Consider the following 21629-nt stretch of genomic DNA (forward strand, 5'->3'; position numbering starts at 1 on the left):
TGGTGGAAAAAACAGAAGTACAAGAATACTTCTTGAATGGTGAGAGGCTGGAATTGTGAACATCAAAGGGTTTTAGATGTTCACAAGTTACTGAAATTTAACATGCAGGTCCAGCAAGCAATTAGGAAAGCAAATAGTATGTTGACCTTTATTACAAAAGGGTTTTAAGTTCAGGATGTTTTGATCCTGGACAAGACCGCCAACTTGTGTTTCAATATGGTTAGGGATGGCTAACTTCACTTTTAAAGTAGAGCAAGTGGGAGGCCCAAGGGGCTGAATATGAAAATAAAGCCACATTGTTCAACAGCTTTGAACTTTCAACAATAAAGTTCACTATGCTTGGTAGGACATAACTTCATCATTGCTGAAAGGAGACTAGCAATTGAAGCTTTCTGCCTTACACTTATCAGTGCTAGGATGCAGGAAGCCGATTTGGAAAAAAGGCACAATTTCTGCATGCAGTGGGTGTTGCTTTTTTTCCCCCCAAGTCTATTTCTTGTGTCCTAGTTCCAATGAACTTCTCGCCTCCCTTTAATAATATTTAAACTTTACAACATTAGAACAGCAATACAATTTATAATTCATTCTTGTATTCTAACCCAGAATTAACATGGTAAATATTGATAGTAAATTACGATGGAACATCATATAGTGCACAGCAAATCAACCTGCGAACAAGACAGATCCGAAGGTTTTCTCAACAATACTTCCCCAGACGTTAATGATGTAATAGGTCATCATAACCCATTATACAATTCTTCTCTTTTTTTTCCCATCTGGCCTCAACTCTCGACTGTGTTCTATCCTGTTGTGGTTGATTACTCTCCTTTTCCTGAGTCAATGTTCATATGAGATCCAGATGCTGAACCCCAGTACTTTCTGTCAGATAACAATTCAGACTTTATTCTATGAATATCTAGTTCCATCAAGCTACAGTGACCTGGGCTTTTCCTTGAACTGTAATCTTGTTCAATTTCATCAAGTACTTACTGCTGTGAGCTTTTTAACCTACACATTTAGTTGTACTGAAATGTTGGCAACGCATTCTGAGCTCCCACAGATCCCAGCACTTTTCCAGACCCCTGCCCACTTACACCTACAACTTCTGCCTGATATCCAACAGCATAGAGCTATCCTCTGCTCTTGACGTGTAAAATAAAACAAAAAACTGCCAATGCTGGAAATCTGAAATAAAAACAGAAATTGCTGGAGAAACTCAGCAGGTCTGGCACCATCTGTGGAGCGAGAGCAGAGATGGCGTTTCAAATCCAATGGCCTTCTTAAGAATTAAGTCTGAAGGTCTATGAGGAAAGACTAAATGGATTAAGCCTCTATAGGCTAGATTTTTGAAAAATGGGAGTTGTTGGATCTCATTCCAACAAAATCAAGTTCTTGCGGGGATTCAGAAGAAAAATGTTTGCCTTGGCTGACTAATGGTCTAGGACCAGAAGAAGCTGCCTCAGAATATGGCACAGCTGAAAAATGTGTTCCTGGAAAAGCGCAGCAGGTCAGGCAGTATTCAAGGACCGTGTCGCGGTATGCAGAGATGAGTTCGGTGGGGCAGGAGCAGGCTGAGACAATGGGTCGGCTGGGGCAGTCAGGTTTGTGGATTTTGAGCAGGAGGTAGAAACGGGCGGTGCGGGGTTGTGGGACTATGAGGTTGGAGGCGGTGGATGGGAGATCCCCTGAGGTGATGAGGTTATGGATGGTCTGGGAGATGATGGTTTGGTGGTGGGAGGTGGGGTCATGGTCAAGGGGGCAGTAGGAGGAGGTGTCCGCGAGCTGGCGTTTAACCTCAGCAATGTAAAGATCGGTGCGCCAAACTACCACCGCGCCTCCCTTGTCTGCCGGTTTGATAGTGAGGTTGGGATTGGAGTGGAGGGCTGCACATTGCGAAGGTGAGAGGTTGGAGTGGGTAAGAGGGGTGGACAGGTTGAGGCGGTTAATGTCCCGGCGGCAGTTGGCTATGAAGAGATCGAGGGCAGGTAAGAGGCCAGCATGGGGTATCCAGGTGGATGGCGTGTGTTGGAGGCGTGAGAAGGGGTCGTCAGAGGGTGGGCGAGAATCCTGGTTGAAGAAGTAGGCGCGGAGGCGAATGCAGCGGAAGAATTGTTCGATCTTCCTTCCTTAAGAAGGGCTTATGCCCGAAACATCGATTCTCCTGCTCCTTGGATGCTATGCTGCCTGACCTGCTGCATTTTCCAGTAACAGGCGCACCGATCTACCTCCTGTCCAAAATCCACAAACCTGACTGCCCCAGTCGACCCATTGTCTCAGCCTGCTCCTGCCCCACCGAACTCATCTCTGCATACCTCGACACTGTCCTGTCCCCCTTAGCCCAAGAACTCCCCACATACATTCAGGACACCACCCACGCCCCCTCCACCTCCATGATTTTCGCTTTCCCGGCTCCCAACGCCTTATCTTCACCATGGACATCCAGTCCCTATACACCTCCATCCCCCATCACGAAGGCCTCAAAGCCCTCCGCTTCTTCCTTTCCCACCAACCCAACCAGTACCCTTCCATTGACACCCACCCTCCTTCGACTGACTGAACTGGTCCTCACTCTAAATAACTTCTCTTTCCAATCCTCCCACTTCCTCTAAACCAAAGGAGTAGCCATGGGCACCGGCATGGGCCCCAGCTATGCCTGCCTCTTCGGAGGATATGTGGAACAGTCCATCTTCCGCATCTACGCTGGCACCACCCCCCACCTTTTCCTCCGCTACATCGATGACTGTATCGGCACTACCTCGTGCTCCCACGAGGAGGTTGAACAGTTCATCCACTTTACTAACACCTTCCACTGTGACCTCAAATTTACCTGGACCGTCTCAGACTCCTCCCTCCCCTTCCTAGACCTCTCCATTTCTATCTCGGGCGACCGACTCAACACGGACATTTTCTATAAACCGACCAACTCCCACAGCTAACTAGACTACACCTCCTCCCACCCTCCCCTCTGTAAAAACGGCATCCCATATTCCCAATTTCTTCACCTCTACCGCATCTGCTCCCAGGAGGATCAATTCCAATACCGAACAACCCAGATGGCCTCCTTCTTCAAAGACTGCAATTTCCCCTCAGACATGAGGGGAACGATGGTTGACGATGCTCTCCACCTCATCTCCTCCACTTCCCGCTCCTCCGCCCTTGAGCCCCGCCCCTCCAATCGCCACCAGGACAGAACCCCACTGGTCCTCACCTACCACCCCACCAACCTCCAGATACATCGTATCATCCTTTGTCGTTTCCGCCACCTCCAAACAGACCCCACAACCAAGGATATATTTCCGTCCCCTCCCCTATCAGCGTTCCGGAAAAACCACTCCCTCTGTGACTCACTCGTCAGGTCCACACACCCCACCAACCCAACCACCACTCCCGGCACCTTCCCCTGCAACCGCAAGGAATGCAAAACTTGCGCCCACACCTCCCCCCTCACTTCCCTCCAAGGCCCCAAGGGATCCTTCCATATCCGTCACAAATTCACCTGCACCTCCACATGCATCATTTACTGCATCTGCTGCACCCGATGTGGCCTCCTCTACATTGGGGAGACAGGCCGCCTATCTGCGGAACGTTTTCAGAGAACACCTCTGGGACACCCGGACCAACCGACCCAACCGCCCTGTGGCTGAACACTTTAACTCCGCCTCCCACTCCGCCAAAGACATGCAGGTCCATGGCCTCTTCCATCGCCAGACCATGGCAACATGACACTTGGAGGAAGAGCGCCTCATCTTCCGCCTAGGAACCCTCCAACCACATGGGATGAATGCAGATTTCTCCAGCTTCCTCATTTCCCCTCCCCCCACCTTTATCTCAGTCCCAACCCTCAGATTCAGTACCGCCTTCTTGACCTGCAATTTTCTTCCCGGCCTCTCCGCCCCCACCCCCTCTCTGACCTATCACCCTCACCTTAACCTCCTTCCACCTAAGTCCCTCCTCCCTGCGTTTTATCTTCGCCTGCTTGGTACAGCTTCCTCATTCCTGAAGAACGGCTTATGCCCGAAACGTCGATTCTCCTGCTGCTTGGATGCTGTCTGACCTGCTGCGCTTTTCCAGCAACACATTTTTCAGCTCTGATCACCAGCATCTGCAGTCCTCACTTTCTCTTTTTGAGAATATGGCACAGGCCATTTAATCTGAGATGAGGAATTCGTCAGCGGGTGGTGAATCTTTGGAATTCTAATTCCAGAGGACTCTGGATGCTCCGTCATTGAGCATGTTTGAGACTAAGATTAACATGTTGTACATCTTGAAAGCATTAAGAGTTAAGGACAAAATGCAGGAAAATGGTGTTGAAGTAGATGATCATCTGGTTGAATGGTGGAACCATCACTGTCGGCCTGTGTGGTTGACTTGCTCCATTTTTAAAAATATTATGTTTATTCTTTGAATCCTATGTCTTTGGATGTACTTTTAGGCAACTGTCCCAACATCTCTACTTGGCTTGCTGTGAAATCTTGACCTCGTGCCTTAGTAGATTCCTTGTTATATTATGTCCAAGCTGTAAGTGAGTTTATAAAAATGTTCCTGTCTTTGGACATTTGGTATGCTACACCATCCTTTTATTAATTATTTTAATTTAATCATTTTATCTCATTTCCTCTTAGCCTCAAATAGTAAGACCTATCTTGCTTTGCTGCAGCCTTTGTGTTCCCATAGTGCTGCTAGATAGAGTTCCAGGTTGGGTGAGTTGCAGAGCATAGGAGTGCATGCAACTTGAGTGATTTGAGCCCCACAAACTGTGGCAATATTTTATGATGTTTTGAATTTTTGTTCCAGTAGTACACTTGTAACACAAATCTGTCCTCTGTTTTCTGCAGATAAAACAACAGATGGGTATGCTGCTTCAAATGCACTGGTAAGATATTTTATTGAAATCGTTGTGTTAATGGTGGTTTGGAAATGGTTTCTTTTAAAATTGGCATCACCGATAAGTGGTGCTCATGGTCAAAAACTTTTATTGTCCTTTTCCCTGACCGCTGCTGCTCTGGGAATTAGAGACTAGAATCCATTTGTGGGATTCTAGGGATTTGTATGTCAAGAACATTTCAGAACAGTTTAGATTAGATTAGATTAGATTACTTACAGTGTGGAAACAGGCCCTTCGGCCCAACAAGTCCACACCGACCCGCCGAAGCGTATACCACCCAGACCCATATTCCTGCATTTACCTCTTCACCTAACACTATGGACAATTTAGCATGGTCAATTCACCTAACCTGCACATTTTTGGATTGTGGGAGGAAACCGGAGCACCCGGAGGAAACCCACACAGACACGGGGAGAATGTGCAAACTCCACACAGAGAGTCGCCTGAGGCGGGAATTGAACCCGGGTCTCTGGCGCTGTGAGGCAGCAGTGCTAACCACTGTGCCACCGTGCCGCCCAACAGTGTTCCCTCATTTACTGTGCACGGTCAAACTGCATGGTCTCAAGAGTACTGAGCATCTTTGAGGTATTGCTGTGTGCAGCTTGTTTGATCTGCATGGAAAATTCCCAGTTGCTGCTTAGTGATGCACCTTTGTGTTGTTTACGGGTAAGATACAGGTTAAGATCTTAACAAAATGTTTCGGTGCTTGATTTGTAGACTAACGCAATATCTAGGAGAGTATTTCAGAAACTACTTGTGTGTTTTAAGAATGGAATATACATGCTTGAACAAAATATCTGAGCCAAGTAATGTGCTTTGTGTAAATGAAATATCAGAAGCTGTGCTAGTCCAGTTAGATTGCAAATACACTGAGTTGTAAAAATACAAAAATGAGAATTTTTCCAGAATTGTTAGATTACAGAGTTAATCTGGATTTACTGTATAAACACACAAGCTGTTGGAGAAGAAAAGACCAAGATTCACTTAGCTGATCTGTGCCATTCTGATAGTCATAATAGAGTCGCAGAGAAAGGTCATTCGACTTAACACATCTGCACTGGTCAAAAACACCAACCTAATTATTTTAATCTCAAGAACTTTACTGGGTCTTTAGATTTCTGGACCAGCAGCAGTACCACTCGACCTTCACTTATCCTGATTTGTATCGTAGACTGTTAACTATATTAACATGATGTTGATCAACTGTTGATATAATGGAGTTGTGGACTAACTAGAGCAATTGATCTGCAACAGACCCAGATGTGAAGTGAGGAAAATAATGGTGGCAGAGAGCTTTGGGAATCAAAAGTTGAAAAATCCCTTGTTCTTTCCTAGAACATGTAGAAGTTATTCCTATTTTAATGATGATCTGAATTGTCTTTCAAGCATCTGTAGCTTGTAATGTGTAAATACTTATGTACCAATTTCCAAAGCACTGGTGTAGTCTATATTACCACTTTACTTCAGAACTTTAGTATCCATATTGCATTTCCTGTGTCAGTGTTGACGTTTCAAAGTACTCCTCTTGTTCCGACCCTTTATTCCCTCAATCGCTCTGAATGTTCTCTACTGATTCCTCTGAATTGCTACTTTACCTTTTCCTAGCAAACCAAGAATGTGGCTGATGGGTCTTTTAACAGTTGTAAATGCTTGCATTAAGGGCCCCTAAGGAATAAACCAGGGTATTAAAATGGCATATTTTTAACTCAAAGAAATCTCCAAGGGACACAGAGGCATAGTGATAATGTCTAGTCAGCCCAAGGTCTTGGCTAAGCTTCAGGGAATACAGCTTCATATCCTACCATGGCAATGAGTGGAATTTAAATTCAATCAATAAATCGGAATATAAAGCTAATCTCGTTCATAGTGACCGTGTGAACTATCATAGTTTCTTAAAACAATGGTTTATCTGGTTTAGTGAAGTAATGTCTTTTAGGGAAGGTATTCTGCCAACATTACCTGGTCTGACCTACTCATGACTCCATATCCACAGCAATGTGGTTGATTCTTAAGTGCTGTCTGAAATGGTTAAGATACTCCGTTCAAGGCCAATTAGGAATGATTAAGGGGACCAAGGATTACGGAGAGAAGACAGGAGAACGGGGCTGGGAGATACATCAGCTATGATCGAATGACAAAGCAGACCTGATGGGTCAAACGACCTAATTCTGTCCCAAAACTTATGATCCAAGGCAACAAATACTTGTACTGTTGTAAATCTAGAGTTCCTCCATGACTGAAGTTCCACACTCATGGTAATGGTCTAATAAAATGAAGTACATTTGGTAAAAGCAAAGTGTGTTATTTGAGTAACCATGCCTTTATCTGCAGAGTACAAAGAATGTGTCAGAATCTCCAGCTGTGCCTCCAGTGTCGGAAGACGATGATGAAGATGAAAGTGTCCCTCCACCTGCAATTGCACCACGACCAGAACACACCAAATCGGTCAGTACACCTTATAACACAAGGAGTAGGAGAGGGGTATTCAATAACATCTTGGCTGAATGTTTACATGAATGCCACTTATCCACCTTATCCACATTCAGTATCTTTAAAAGGTACAATAAGTACCTTTTTATGTATTCATTGATTGAGTATCCACAAACTCTAGAGTAGAGAATTTCCAAAGATTAACAGCCCTTCTCAGCTCAAAGGCTGAGACAAAGACCCTTAATTCGCCACTGTTCAGCCCTGAAGAGTTTTCAATTAGACCATCTCTCCTCATTCTTCTCAATTCCAGAAAATATAAGCGCTTAGTTCTCCTTGGGGGAGATTTCTTGTTGTAGAAATGTAGGAATCAATCTGGCACCTGCCAAGGAGCAGCACATGAGAATTTTTAATTGACTAACTATTGCATATTGCAGCCACAGACCTCTTTGAGGTGCTAAACTGACTCTATTATATACTACCTCAAAATGGTTTCCCCACTTGACAGAAGTTCCTTATTGTTTATGATTTTGTTCTTTCCTGTACATTAACACCAAAAAGAATGCTTCTGTAGTGGTGTTAGCTTCTAATGCCTTGCTGAAATAATCAGCCGAGGCTGCAGGTGTCATCAGACTGTCAATCCCTGTGTGACTTTCCATTCATGGTGCTGGACAGTAATGAGGCAGACTGACCCTGGTTAGAACCATGCCCTGCCTTGTCTTGCCCACCTGCCATTCGCAGGACCCAAGTGCCTTGCTTCCACCTTCAGTTGAAATTGGCTGACTCTGCACAGATGGACTTTTGACATCTTATTGGTATTATGACTGAAGGGCTACTTTTTTATTTATATGGCTGGAAGTGCAGTTATAATTTAATGTCAAGGTTGGTCATTTTTTACAGTCACTAGGGAGATCTGGTGTTGAGGTTGATCTGTTATCAGTCTGAAGGAGGTGGAGAAACAAAGAAATTAGAGAATGAGAGAAAACAAGCTACAAAGCTAAAAACAGATAGTGAGAGTTTCTATAGCTGTTTAAAAGGTAAATGTGTAGCCAAATTGAGTGTTGGTCTTCTGAAGCAGAAGACTTTTTTAAAAAAACAACAAAAGATGACAAAAAAAAGGAGAAAATAGACTTTGAGGGTAAACCAGCATTTGACATAAAAATCGACCTTTAGAGTTATAAATATATAAGAGAAAGGCCAAAGTGAACATTGGCCCTGGAGAACAAGGTTAGGGAAATAATGGGGAAGCAGAGGATGGCAGAGGAGTTGAGTAAATACTTTGCATCAGTCTTCACAGTAGAAGGCATTACAAAAATACTAAATAATGAAGGTAAAAGGAATATAATAACTATCACCAGACAAAAGATGCCACAGAAACTAATGAAGCTAAAGGCTAATGAGTCAGTTAGCCCTGATGGATTGCAGCCTAGCATTTTAAAAGAAGTGGCTACAGAGTGGTTGCATTAGTAACAATCTTACAAGAATCTTTCAACTTTGGAAAAGTCCCAGAGAATTGAAAAACTCCAACGTAATACCTTTAGTCTAAAAAGTGAGACTCAAAAGCAGATGATTATAGGGCAGTTAGCTTATCACTTGTTGAGAGAATATTGGATTCTATTGTAAAGGATGTGATAGCAGAGCATTTACAAACACATAATATAAGCATAGAGGGGAAATCATGCCTGATCGATTAATTAGAATTCATTGATTAGCAAGCAGGATAGTTAAAGAGTAAAAAGCGGATGTAATATATTTAGGTTTTCAAAAGATGCTCAATAAGGCACCATGCGTAAGATTGTTTGATAACATAGGAGCTTATGGTGTTAGGACAGCATATTACTATGGGTAGAGGATTGGCTAACTAGTAGAAAATGGAGTTAGGTTAAGAGTGTCATCCTAAAAATGCCAGTCTAACAAGTGGAGGAATCAGTGTTGGGGTCACAGTTATTTACAATATGTGTTAATGACCTGGATGATGGAAGTGGATGTATCACCGTGTTTGTGGATGACACAAAAGATTAAGTGAATAGACAAAAGTTAGGCAGATAGATTATAATGTCAGTAAAGGTGAGGTTATTCACAGTAGGTAGGATAGAGGAGCTCAATATTGCTTAAATGGAATGGAGGAAGACTGCAAGACATTAAATGCTGGGAAGTTGTTTTTCTTTATGGGAGAGTCAAGACCAGTGGGCACAGCCTGAGTAAAGATGGCCTACTTAAGACAGAGGTGAGGAGGAAATTTTTCGGATAGTGAATCTGTGGATTTTTTTATTGCAGGGGCTGGATTGTTAAGTATATTCGAGGCTAAGATGGATACTTAATCAGTTACAGAATCAAGAGTCATATGGAAAATGCAGGAAAGTGGAGTAGAGGATTACCAGATCAGCCATGATCTCACTGAAAGGTGGAGCAGACTGCATGGGCTGTATGGCTTACTTCTGCTCCTACGTCTGATGGTCACAGTTGAGATCTGCATTATCTGGAAAACGCTTCTAAATTTAAAAACTTGCAACTGTCTAGTAAAGTGATTTTCTTCAGAGTAGATGTAGAGAAGTGTATGCAAATGGGTGAAAATGATGGGAATTCCATAATTCCAAATGCAGAAATGCCGATGAAAATAAATGAAAGTCGTAACCCTGAGACATTAATGCATCAACGCACTACAACCCCATCAGCACAGTGTTAACAATGTAATCGACAATGCATATCAATGTGTGAGAGATGTTCTAACAGGAAATAATTTTGAGTGAAATATGTTCAAAGAATAGCCTCTGTGAAGTGCAGCCACAAGTGATAAACAGCAATGAGTGTAATCGTAAGTGGTTGCCTCCCAAGTGTCTGTTTTGATCTATAATTAAAACATTTTTGTCCATCAATTAAAATGGCTTTTACTAAAGCGAATGCATTGTGATTTTATACAGATAAACAAAATGTGGTTCAGTCAGCTGGAGCATCCTGTACAATCAAACTTAAATGGCAATTAATTTTTATCTCTCTGCACTACAAGAAATTATTTGCACTTGTCAAAAAAGTAATAGGAATGATTTTCTTTTTATGTAATATCACTTCCAAGATGAAGAGCATTTATCTCATGAGTTTGCTAATGAAGAGTTTGAATCTATTTTGTAAACCCTGTTCTCATTTTCCCTAACATCTCTTGGAAAAATCTGTTTGGTAAACAAAGTAAGATTCTTTCTTGTCAAGATATCACCCATTCTAATCTCTGTTTAATATCTCTGGCTTGGGTATGCAGTTGACTGTAGCCAGAATAAAAATAGTGTTGGAGAAATTAACATCTGTGGCAAGAGAAACATAGTGAACATTTCCAGATGTGAAGAACTGGCCCTTCAGCCCATTGAGTACGTGCTGCCAAAACTATACTACTACCTACATTAGTCCCATTTTCCCACATGAGGCCCATATTCTTATAAACATATAAATGTTTCATCCGAGTACTTTTTAAAGGTTGTGAAGTTTCCTGCCTCAACCACCCTCCCAGGCAGTGCATTCCAGACCCCCACCACCTTGTGGCTGAAACATATTTTCCTCAAACCCCCCTCTAAACCTCCTGCCTTTCCGCTCACAAGTGTGTCCCCTTGTTTTTGACCCTTCAGCTAAGGGGAACAGCTGCTTTCTGTCCATCCTTCCATACCCCTCATTGTCCTACATACCTCTGTTAGGCTTCTCTCGACCTTCTCTGCTGCAAAGAAAACATACCAGGCTCAATGTTAATTCTATTTAAAGCCCTTCAGGTTCTGCTGGACCCTGCTGAGTTTATCCAGCACTTTGTTTATATTTCAGATTTCCAGCATCCACGTATTTTACTTTTATTGGAGTGTGACTCAAGTGTTTTATTTCCAGTTGAATTACCCCATATTGCTTACTGCCTGGCTGCACATATTTGGAATAGTACTTATGTAGGATATATACCTATATGATATAACAATATAATCAGCTATAGGATTGTATGTTGTCAGGATGAGTTGCCTTCTTCAGGAGAGGAGAAAACTGAACCAATTCTTCATTGATCAAGTGCGATATGCAAGTACTTACCTTGCGTCACAAAGCTTCCTATGAATACCACAGCTAATTTTTTTGTTTTTATTCATGTCATTTTCTTTCCCTTCAAGCTTGCCCCTTTATCCTGAACCTTATGCCTATTTCCTTTCTTCTCTTTCCTGTAGATGTATACACGGTCTGTGATAGACCCTATCCCTCTTCCACCCACCAAAGATGCAGCCACGTCTCCCATCTCCTCGCCCTCTGAGAATAACACCACCCCTTCGAACACCCTAACGAGGAATGCAGAGAAACAAAAGAAAAAGACCAAAATGACAGATGAAGAGATATTGGAAAAATTGAGTACGTTAACGATCGAACTTAACCTTGCTTCATGTTTGCACACTGAACTGAGTTGGAAACCGGCCTTTTTTTTTGCTACAGAAGGTGTGAGTTCAAATCTGGCTCAGACTGGTCAGGTGCAAGTCTCCTTTCTGCGAGTTGCAGCATCAGCCAAGTGGATATGGCCCTAGTTTGACTAACCTGACTTGATAATGATTTGGCACTTAATGGCAAACTTGCTTGGAGAAGCCACTAGGTCAACTGGTGTGGATATACAAGTATCACAGTGGTGGAATTGAGGGATGAAAGGAGGGAGTTCTGTCCTGCACCTGATGCTTGCTAATGCCAGTTATTTAGTACTTCACAGCAGGGCCAGGTAAAAGTGAGTTGTTCATTGCTCTGTGGCATAGTATTGCTTTTTAGTGTTCGTTCACCCCTACCATTATTTTCTCTCCATATACTATTGTTAAAATTGATTCTTTGTAAGGGTGTTATTACATTGGTATCAGTCCTCTATACCTGTATACCACCTTACAATCTGCCAAAATGGTGTTCCCATAATGTGAGTGACAGTGACCAGTCCACTGACTATTACCCCATCTGTAGTTTCCCTGAGATCCTGGGTTAGATTTTATTGTTATGAACTGGTTTATTAGGCTACTTCAGTGGTCATTGAGTTCATTATAGAGTGGTCTGAAGTCAAGTTTTGATTATTACAGTGGTGGCAAGTTTAGTAAAGCTTAATGTTTCGACAATAACCCAGAAGCTTTCATGGTTGGTTTTGCTAGTGGCCAATCCCCAAACCAGATTTATTGGTTTCATTATTTGCCCTGGCGGGAATTAAAAAAACGTTATCTGGTTGTTGCTGGAAAAGGTGACCTACATGTTATTCCAGTCCCACAGCAACGAAGCTGATTTTTAACTCCCCACTTTAAAGTCAAGGTTGTGTTATGAGGAGAGGTTGTACAAATTAGGCCTGTTCACTCTAGAAATTAGAAGGTCAAGGATGATCTGATGGAAGTCTTCAAGATATTAACAGGAAAAGACAGGGTAGAAAAGATAAACAGTTTGCACTGGTTGGGGATTCCAGAACTAGGGGCGTTTGAGAATTAGGAATTAGACCGTTCAGGAGAGATATTAGGAAGGACTTCAACACACAAAGGGTGGTTGATTTTGGAACTCTTCTGCACAAATGGCTGTGGATGCTGGATCAGTTGTTAACTTCAAATCTGAGATAAATTTTTGTTAAGCAAAGGGATTAAGGGACATGGGCCAAAGGCAGGTTTATGGAGTTAGGACACAAATCAGCCACGATTTCATTGAATCGTGGAACAAGCTGAGGGACTGAATGGCCTACTCCCGTTCTTATGAGGAATGGCAAAGAAATGTTGTTCTGATTGGCAAAGTCCTGATTCTGTTAATTAAATAACGGAAGGTAATCTACTAAAATATCGCAGCCTTTTATATATTCCATATGTGTTTTCCCCCCTTTTTTTTAAAATGGAAGTTTGTGGTTTTTTAAAACACCTTCCGGTCCATGGTTTGCCAAGAGATTGGGCAGTTGACATGTTTACGTTTACATAAGTTTTATTTTACGTTGTTTCCCGTTTTTAAACATTGACTTTCTGAACAATGAGAATCTCTAACATCCTTTTCCCAATCTCCTAGGGAGTATCGTAACAGTGGGTGATCCGAAAAAGAAGTACTCAAGATTTGAGAAAATTGGACAGGGGTTAGTATAAAGTTGTGTGTTTGATGTTGTGCAATCTAAAATGCATTGCATTTATGCTTGTCAAACTATGGATTACATTGGAACCTATTTCACTGTAATTCGTGATATCACAGGCTGTCTGTTTAACATGTTGTAGTACCATTATGTCATTGAACTTAATGAGTGCACTGAACACCCGGTGTTACCTTTCTAACATTGTAGACTTGGTGATGATTCAAAGAACATTGATTTCTGTTGATTTCTGAGTCCTCTGAAATGGTAGTTAATTGTTTTTAAACTGCCACTGACCAAGTTTGTTCATCTGACCTTTTATGTCCTTATGTGACTCAGATTCTAATTTATTTTATACTGTTCCTGTGAAGTGAAGGTGCTTTACACTGCAAGTTGCTAATTAAAATGAACCGTGTGCGACAGAGGCAAATGATTCTTTCGTTTCAAATAATTTAAACATATTATTTGCTCTCCACCAACAGAGCTTCGGGCACAGTATACACAGCAATTGATATAGCCACAGGGCAAGAGGTAAGTTCAGCTAAATAAATCACTTGTGTGCAACCATGATATGGCTTTGCTAACCTAAATCCAGGGATGACTTTTTTTGTTTCTTATTGTTGTTTTCAGGTTGCAATCAAACAGATGAATTTACAACAACAACCCAAGAAAGAGTTGATTATTAATGAGATTCTGGTCATGAGGGAAAATAAAAATCCAAATATTGTTAATTATTTAGACAGGTGAGTCTCTCTCTCTTCTCCTCTCTCTCTCTTCTCCTCTCTCTCTCTTCTCCTCTCTCTCTGTGTGTGTGTGTGTGTGTGTGTGTGTGTGTGTGGTGTGTGTGTGTGTGTGTGTGTGTGTGTGTGTGTGTTTTATATACTCTAGTTGCAAGCACCTGAGCATAGAATGTCTCCCACGATTGTGTCTAATCTGACAATTTATGTGTCCTGTCTGACTGGGTTGTGTAGATCTGTCGTTATGCCAGATTCCAAGTACAATATTGAGTATTTATCCCCATGATATATGTGTCACTGTCAATAGATTATAATTCTTTAAAAAAGCTTTGAATCAAAATAATATTGTGTTTGCTGTGGTCAAGTTTTCATCTATTGTACAAAGAAGTATGCAATGTTACAATACAGAAATGAAGACTGGTGTGATATCATGTGTGTTTGAGCTTGTTCTCTCTGACAGCATCTCTGTTTCCCTGCCTTTTAGTAGAGCCAAGTTAGAAAAAGAATCTTTAAATTTTTATTGAACAATCATACAGATTTATACCACTGACAGTAAAATTATGCTCTAAGATTATGTTTTAAATCACTGTTATATATAGGGCAATAGACAATAGGTGCAGGAGTAGGCCATTCTGCCCTTCGAGCCTGCACCACCATTCAATATGATCATGGCTGATCATCCTTAATCAGTATCCTGTTCCTGCCTTATCTCCATAACCCTTGATTCCACTATCCTTGAGAGCTCTATCCAACTCTTTCTTAAATGAATCCATAGACTGGGCCTCCACTGCCCTCTGGGGCAGTGTGTTACTTTATGAAAAAAATAAATACTGAAACCCAAAATAAATGTACACTCCAAAAAGCTCATAACTATTTGTTAATTAAAGCAAAATGGAGAAACAGGGCACACCTCCTGATCAAAGAAAATTAATTTTCCAAAATGCCCAACCCATAACCATGAGGATCTCTCATTTCATTTCCCAACAACATTGGTATCTATTTGGCCTTTTGTTCAGAATTGCTCTCCCTATCAGTTTTGCTCTGTGAATTAGTTTTTTAAAAAAAAAATCCTTTCTACAGTGCTATGATGGTGATGTTGCTGAACTAAAAATCCAGAGTTGAAACTTTATAGCTGGAACAGCACAGCAGGTCAGGCAGCATCCAGGGAACAGGAGATTCGACGTTTCGGGCACAGGCCCTTCTTCCTGTGCCCGAAACGTCGAATCTCCTGTTCCCTGGATGCTGCCTGACCTGCTGTGCTGTTCCAGCAATAAAGTTTCAACTTTGATCTCCAGCATCTGCAGACCTCACTTTCTCCCCTAAAAATCCAGAGGTCTGGACTCTCAAAATAAAAGTTGAATGTCATCTTAGCAGCTTTAGAATTGGAATTAAGGTTTTAAGCGGTTAGATTGTCGTCAAAGACTCAACTGATTCATTTAATTTAGGAAGGAAACTTGCTGTTAATGTCCTATCTAATCAATATTTTGTTTGAATCTCTCATCAATGTAATTAACTCTCTGCACCCTGTCAAGTGCCGAGCAAGCTGCTCCGTTGTTGAAAGTCCTTGATGCGGCGGTGATGTCCCTACCATCGGGGACAGAAGGCCCAATTTCAAATTCTGTTGACCACATAGATGTCTCATAACATCTCCCTGAATCAGTTGATCCAAAAAATAAATTTGTTGATGCGTGCCCACGTTTTGTGCATTCATTAATGCACTACGTTTTGCACCTTCCATCGATATGACAGTAGTGTGTGAAGGAGTGCTTCATTAGACCTACTCATCAATTCAGAACTCGATTATACTTTAATCAATCTGAATGTTGGCATGGAGATGCCTCACACTACAGATGGGGAAGGAGTCTTCCATAGTTCAGTTGCACATTATATCCAGTGATGAAGTTCTGAGTAGAAGCAGTGGCATTTCTTGGCAAGTTTTCTGAGGGGCTAAAATAGGAGGGTGTGTAAATCAACACGTGCATTCATTTAGCAGTAGCATTTAAATATGTGTGTCTCTTCACTGTGGACACTAAATGAGACAGATGACAAAAATCAGTTTGGCAGAAGTAAATGTCCTAGCCAATTGGCAGCATCGTGGCTCAGTGGTTAGCACTGCTGCCTCACAGCACCAAGGGCCTGGTTTGATTCCAGCCTCATAAGCTGTCTGTGTGGAGTTTGCACATTCTCCCTGTATTTGCATGGGTTTCCTCCAGGTGTTCCAGTTTTCTCCCACAATCCAAAGATGTGCAGATTCGATGGATTGGCCATGATAGTTTGTCCATAGTGTCCAGGGATGTGCATGCTTAGTGGCTTAGCCATGGGAAATGCAGGATTACAGGGATAGGGTGGGGGCAGGGTTTGGGTAGGATGCTCTTTGGAGGATCAGTGCAGACTCAATGGGCTGAACTGCTGCTTCCCATACTATAGGGATTCTATGATTCTAATTGCTAGCATGAATAAACAGAAATAGAGTTGACTGTACTTGAGCAGAGAAATAGAGTTGATGTCTCAGATTATTGACCTTGAACCAGAACTGGAAGATATAGAAACAAAGGACAAATAAGAAACTGAAGGCAGAGGTCTGTCTGTGATTAGGTGGAGAAATGATTCAATGGCAAGATGTGATTAGATTAGATTACAGTGTGGAAACAGGCCCTTCGGCCCAACAAGTCCACACCGACCCGCCGAAGCGCAACCCTCCCATACCCCTACATTTACCCCTTACCTAACACTACGGGCAATTTAGCATGGCCAATTCACCTGACCTGCACATCTTTGGACTGTGGGAGGAAACCGGAGCACCCAGAGGAAACCCACGCAGACACAGGGAGAATGTGCAAACTCCACACAGATAGTTGCCTGAGTCGGGAATTGAACCCGGGTCTCAGGCGCTGTGAGGCAGCAGTGCTAACCACTGTGCCACCATGCCGCCCACTATGATATTGCAAGACAGGCAAATATGATATTGCAAGACAGAAAAAAATTAGCGTAGGGTCAGTGTTTGTATACATCGGACACCGTGATAATGTCAATGGATTAGTAATCTAAAGGCCCAGGCTTTGGGGAAAGTGGTTCAAATCTACCATGGCAACTACTATACTGCAATTTAAATTCAATCAATAAGTTTGCAACTGAAAGCTAGTTTCAGTAATGGCGACCGTGAAAATATCATCGATGTGAAAACCCATCTATTACACCTTAGCAGAGAGAAATCCCCCTTTGTTTCCCAATCTGGCCTACATGTGGCTCCAGACTCCTAGAACTGTGATTGACACTTAACTACCCTTTGAAACAGCCTGGCAAGCTATTCAGTTAAAGAGAAATTGGGAATGAGCAACAAATGTTGGCCTTGCCAGTGATGCCCACAGCCCACGACACCGTAGTGTTTCAGTGGTTAGCACTGTTGCCTCACAGCGCCAGGGACCCAGGTTTGATTCCTTGGGCAACTGTGAAGAGCTTATGCTCAAAACGGTGACTCTCCTGCTCCTCAGATGCTGCCTGACCAGCTGTGCTTTTCCAGCACCACCGTTTTTGACTCTGATCTCCAGCATCTGCAGTCCTCACTTTCTCCTTGGGCAGCTGTGCAAACGCCACACAGGTATTGTCCCTGTTTCCGTGTGTGTTTCCTCTGGGTGCTCTGGCTCCCTCCCACAGGCACAGGTTAGATAGATTGGCCATATTAAATTGCCCGTAGTGTCCAGGGATGTAGAGGCTAAGTGGGTTGGCCATGGGAAATGCAGGGTTACGGGGACAGATTAGGGGGATTGGTTGGGGTGGGATGCTTTTTGGAGGGTCAGTGTGACTGATGGGCCAATTGGCCTGCTTCCACACTGCAGAGATTCTATGATACTAAAGGAAAAAAACTTCTTCAAACAAAGATCGCTTCTACCATTCTCCAGTTCTGAAGAAAATTCATGGGCCTGAAATGTTAATGTTGTCTACCATATGCTGGCTGACTGGCAATTCCAACTTTTTACCACTTTACTGGTTTGTGAATAAAATGGCTGAGTTTTCCTGCAGGTTTTAGACCATTCACTGAGTTTTTCTTCCTGCTAGTTACCTCGTAGGAGATGAATTATGGGTGGTGATGGAGTACCTGGCAGGCGGTTCATTAACTGATGTCGTCACGGAAACCTGTATGGATGAAGGACAGATAGCGGCTGTCTGTAGAGAGGTGAGTCTTACAGGCTGACGTGAAGAACTTGATTTATGTAGCACCTTTCATGCCCTTGGTACATCCAAAGGAAAGCCATCAATGTACCATTCAAATATAGTCAATGTTGTAATCCTCTAGCAATGGTATGGGGAAAGAAGAGACTGCAAATAAGATGTTCTGAAAGATACCCTTTGTTGTAGAATCTCAAAGCATTGAAGAAGGTCCATTGTGTCTGTACATACCCAATCGTTAATTTATTATAGTTTCCAAGTACTTGGGGTTGACAGCATAATAGGAGAATACGAGCTGATTTTTTAAAAAAAAAAAATCAAGCATTTGTACTGTGATCCCTTCAAACTTGGACTAGTGCTGGAGAAGTTAAAAAGTATGATAAACTGGAACAAGAGAGTCGGGGCTGCACCGCTTGCCCCTAAGCTCATTCACAAGCCTGTGAATGAGAAGCTTTCGCTGTAGATGCAGGCTCAGCTCTACTCTGCCCATTCCTGACCCTGAACTTGGAGAAGCCTCTAAAATCCTATATAGTCAGTTTTGCTAATTGAAGAATTTATCCTAATTAATGAACGCAATTGAAGAATTTAGACCATTATTTGTAGAACGTGAACCTTCCTTACCTATATTGGTTATAACATGATTCCAGTCCCATTAGTTTAAATGGCGAGACTGTTGTGTGACTTTCTTATAGCCTGAGATCGCACAACAGCAGAACTGTCCCATTATATCAGAACTGACTACAACAGGGAGATGATCAATTGAAACTGACTTAATACTTGAAGAAAAGCAACAGGAGCACATTTTATTTTAAATTAAAATAATGGAATTATGATAATGAAATTATAATGAAATTATAACATTTAATGAAATTAAAATAATGAAATCAAAATAAAGTTATTTGACACGTTTTGTCAAAGCTTTTTGTTTTGCAGTCATCAGGATTTTTGTTAGGAATACTAATGTAAAGGGGAGGGAGCAACACTTTACATAGTCTGAGAGGAGTTCTGATTTGATTGGTTAATGGACTGTGATTGTAGAAGTGTAACCATGGAGAATGCACCATGCAACAACTTAAAATTCATTCATGGGTGTCACTGGCTGGGCTGATAGTTATTGCCCATATCAAGATGCTCTTGAGAAGACAGTTGCAAGCTGGAACCTGGAACTGCTGCAGTCCATTTGGTTTAGGTAAACCCATAATGCCGATAGGTTGGGCATTCTGGTTGATTGACTAGCTCTACTTAAAACTAAATTAGGCAAGCTAACTCTGGTCGAGGTAGTGTCCGAGCAATTCACCAAAGAATTGGTATCTCACATTTTGTAAAATTAAATCAGGTTGCACGTGTACACATAACTATCAAAGCAAAATATTGCAGATGCTGGGAATCTGAAATGAAAACAGACACTGCTGGAAAATCTTGGCAGGTCTAGCAGTGACTGTGAAACGAGGAATGTGTCCAGTATATTCCTGCATGTTATTTCCAGTGTATACAAGTGCACAACAGTGCAAGCCAATGCATTGGTTGTCTCTGTTATTCTTAGCACAATCAGGATTTAGCAAATGCTGTCCATTCATTATTTATAAGATATTTTGTCAAGAGAAGGTTATAATAAGACTAAGCAGAGCTGTTCATTATTGTTTGATTTTATTAAAAGTAAAGCATGGGGGGGAAGATGTGTTTTCACTGGCAGGTGGATTTGTGATCAGCAGACACAGATTTTAGCAAAAAAAAGAACTTTTTTTTCATGTAATGGGTTATGTGAAAGTGCTGTCATCAAGGGTGGAAAAGGAATTTGCTAAATGCACAAGTGAAAAAAACCTACAAGACCTCTTGGGAAATGCGGGGAAATCACAACTACTCACTTCGCTCCAGCCCACAGAGCCAGCCTCAGCAGGATGGATAATTGGCCGCCTTCTACACAACTCTGATTCTAACCTACCTGCTATCTGTAATTATTAATATAGCTCATCAACATTAGCATATTATTTAAAGCCTCATTTTAAAAAAACTGAGCAATTTTGAGATTCTGTTTAGAGCAAACAGTCACTTGTTGAATACTGCATTTATTTCTGGTCTCCCTGCTCTAGGAAAAATGTTCTGAAACTTGAAAGGGTTCAGAAAAGATTTACAAGAATGTCGTCTGGATTAGAGGGTTTGAGCTACAGGGAGAGGCTGAATAGGTTGGGGTTGTTTTCCCTGGAGCATTGGAGGCTGAGGGGTGACCTTATAGAGGTTTACAAAATCATTAGGGGTATGTCTCTGGTGAAGAGGCAAGGTCTTTTTCCAAGAATATGGGAATCCAAAACTAGAAGGCAATGGTTTAAGGTGAGATGGGCAAGGTGTAGAAGGGACCTAAAGGGCAACTTTTTCTCACAGAGGGTGGTGCGTGTATGGAATGAACTGCCAGAGGAAGTAGTGGAGGCTGGTACAATTACAACATTTAAAAGGCATCTGAATGTGTATATGAATAGGAAGGGTTTAGAGGGTTATGGGCCAAGTGCTGGCAAATGTGACTAGATTAATTGAGGATATCTGGTTGGCACGGACAAGTTGGACCGAAGGGTATGTTTCCATGCTATATACCTCTATGACACGATAACTTGTGTTTTAAGGAAAATAAAGGATAGGGTTCTCACAGTTAGACCTAAGATGATGCAGATCCCTTTTTATAAATATAAAAAAACTAAAGTGCATCACGTTTCTCTTTCTCTGATGTGATTTGATACAGTGAATGAACATTAGTGACCACAGCACAAGAGTCATAGAGGTGTACAGCACGGAAACAGACCCTTTGGTCCAACTCGTCCATGCCTACCAGCTATCCCAAACCAATCCTGTTCCCCCTGCCAGCACCTGGCCCATATCCCTCCAAACCCTTCCTATTCATATAACCATCCAGATGCCTTTTAAATATTGCAATTGTACTAGTCTCCACCACTTCCTCTGGCAGCTCATTCCATACATGTACCACCCCCTGCGTGAAAAAGTTGCCCCGTAGGTCTCTTTTATATCTTTCCCCGCTCACCCTAAACCTATGCCCTCTAGTTCTGGGCTCCCCTACCCCATGGAAAATACCTTGTCTATTTATCCTATCCATGCCCCTCATGATTTTATAAACCTCTATAAGGTCACCCCTCAGCCTCTGAGCTCCAGGGAAAACATCTCCAGCCTATTCAGCCTCTCCCTGTAACTCAAACCCTCCAACCCTGGCAATATCCTTGTAAATCTTTTCTGAACCCTTTCAAGTTTCACAACATCTTTCCGATATGAAGGAGATCAGAATTGCACGCAATATTCCAACAGTGGCCTAACCAATGTCCTGTACAGCCGCAACATGACCTCCCTA

The 21629-nt window shown here is 42.2% G+C and overlaps 1 protein-coding gene across 2 annotated transcripts in view; it reads left to right on the forward strand.

Moving 5' to 3' along the window:
* The window catches only part of pak1 (p21 protein (Cdc42/Rac)-activated kinase 1), a 150539-nt gene that overhangs the window by 104703 nt on the left and 24207 nt on the right, over positions 1-21629 (forward strand). For both annotated transcript variants that reach the window (XM_043692426.1, XM_043692427.1), the window contains 7 exons: positions 4836-4873; positions 7217-7330; positions 11497-11674; positions 13322-13385; positions 13859-13907; positions 14007-14119; positions 18170-18287. In XM_043692426.1, coding sequence (XP_043548361.1) covers positions 4836-4873; positions 7217-7330; positions 11497-11674; positions 13322-13385; positions 13859-13907; positions 14007-14119; positions 18170-18287 — 674 coding nt within the window. The remainder of the gene's footprint in view (positions 1-4835; positions 4874-7216; positions 7331-11496; positions 11675-13321; positions 13386-13858; positions 13908-14006; positions 14120-18169; positions 18288-21629) is intronic.

Source organism: Chiloscyllium plagiosum, chromosome 6 (genome assembly GCF_004010195.1).
Source record: "Chiloscyllium plagiosum isolate BGI_BamShark_2017 chromosome 6, ASM401019v2, whole genome shotgun sequence".
Taxonomy (NCBI): domain Eukaryota; kingdom Metazoa; phylum Chordata; class Chondrichthyes; order Orectolobiformes; family Hemiscylliidae; genus Chiloscyllium; species Chiloscyllium plagiosum.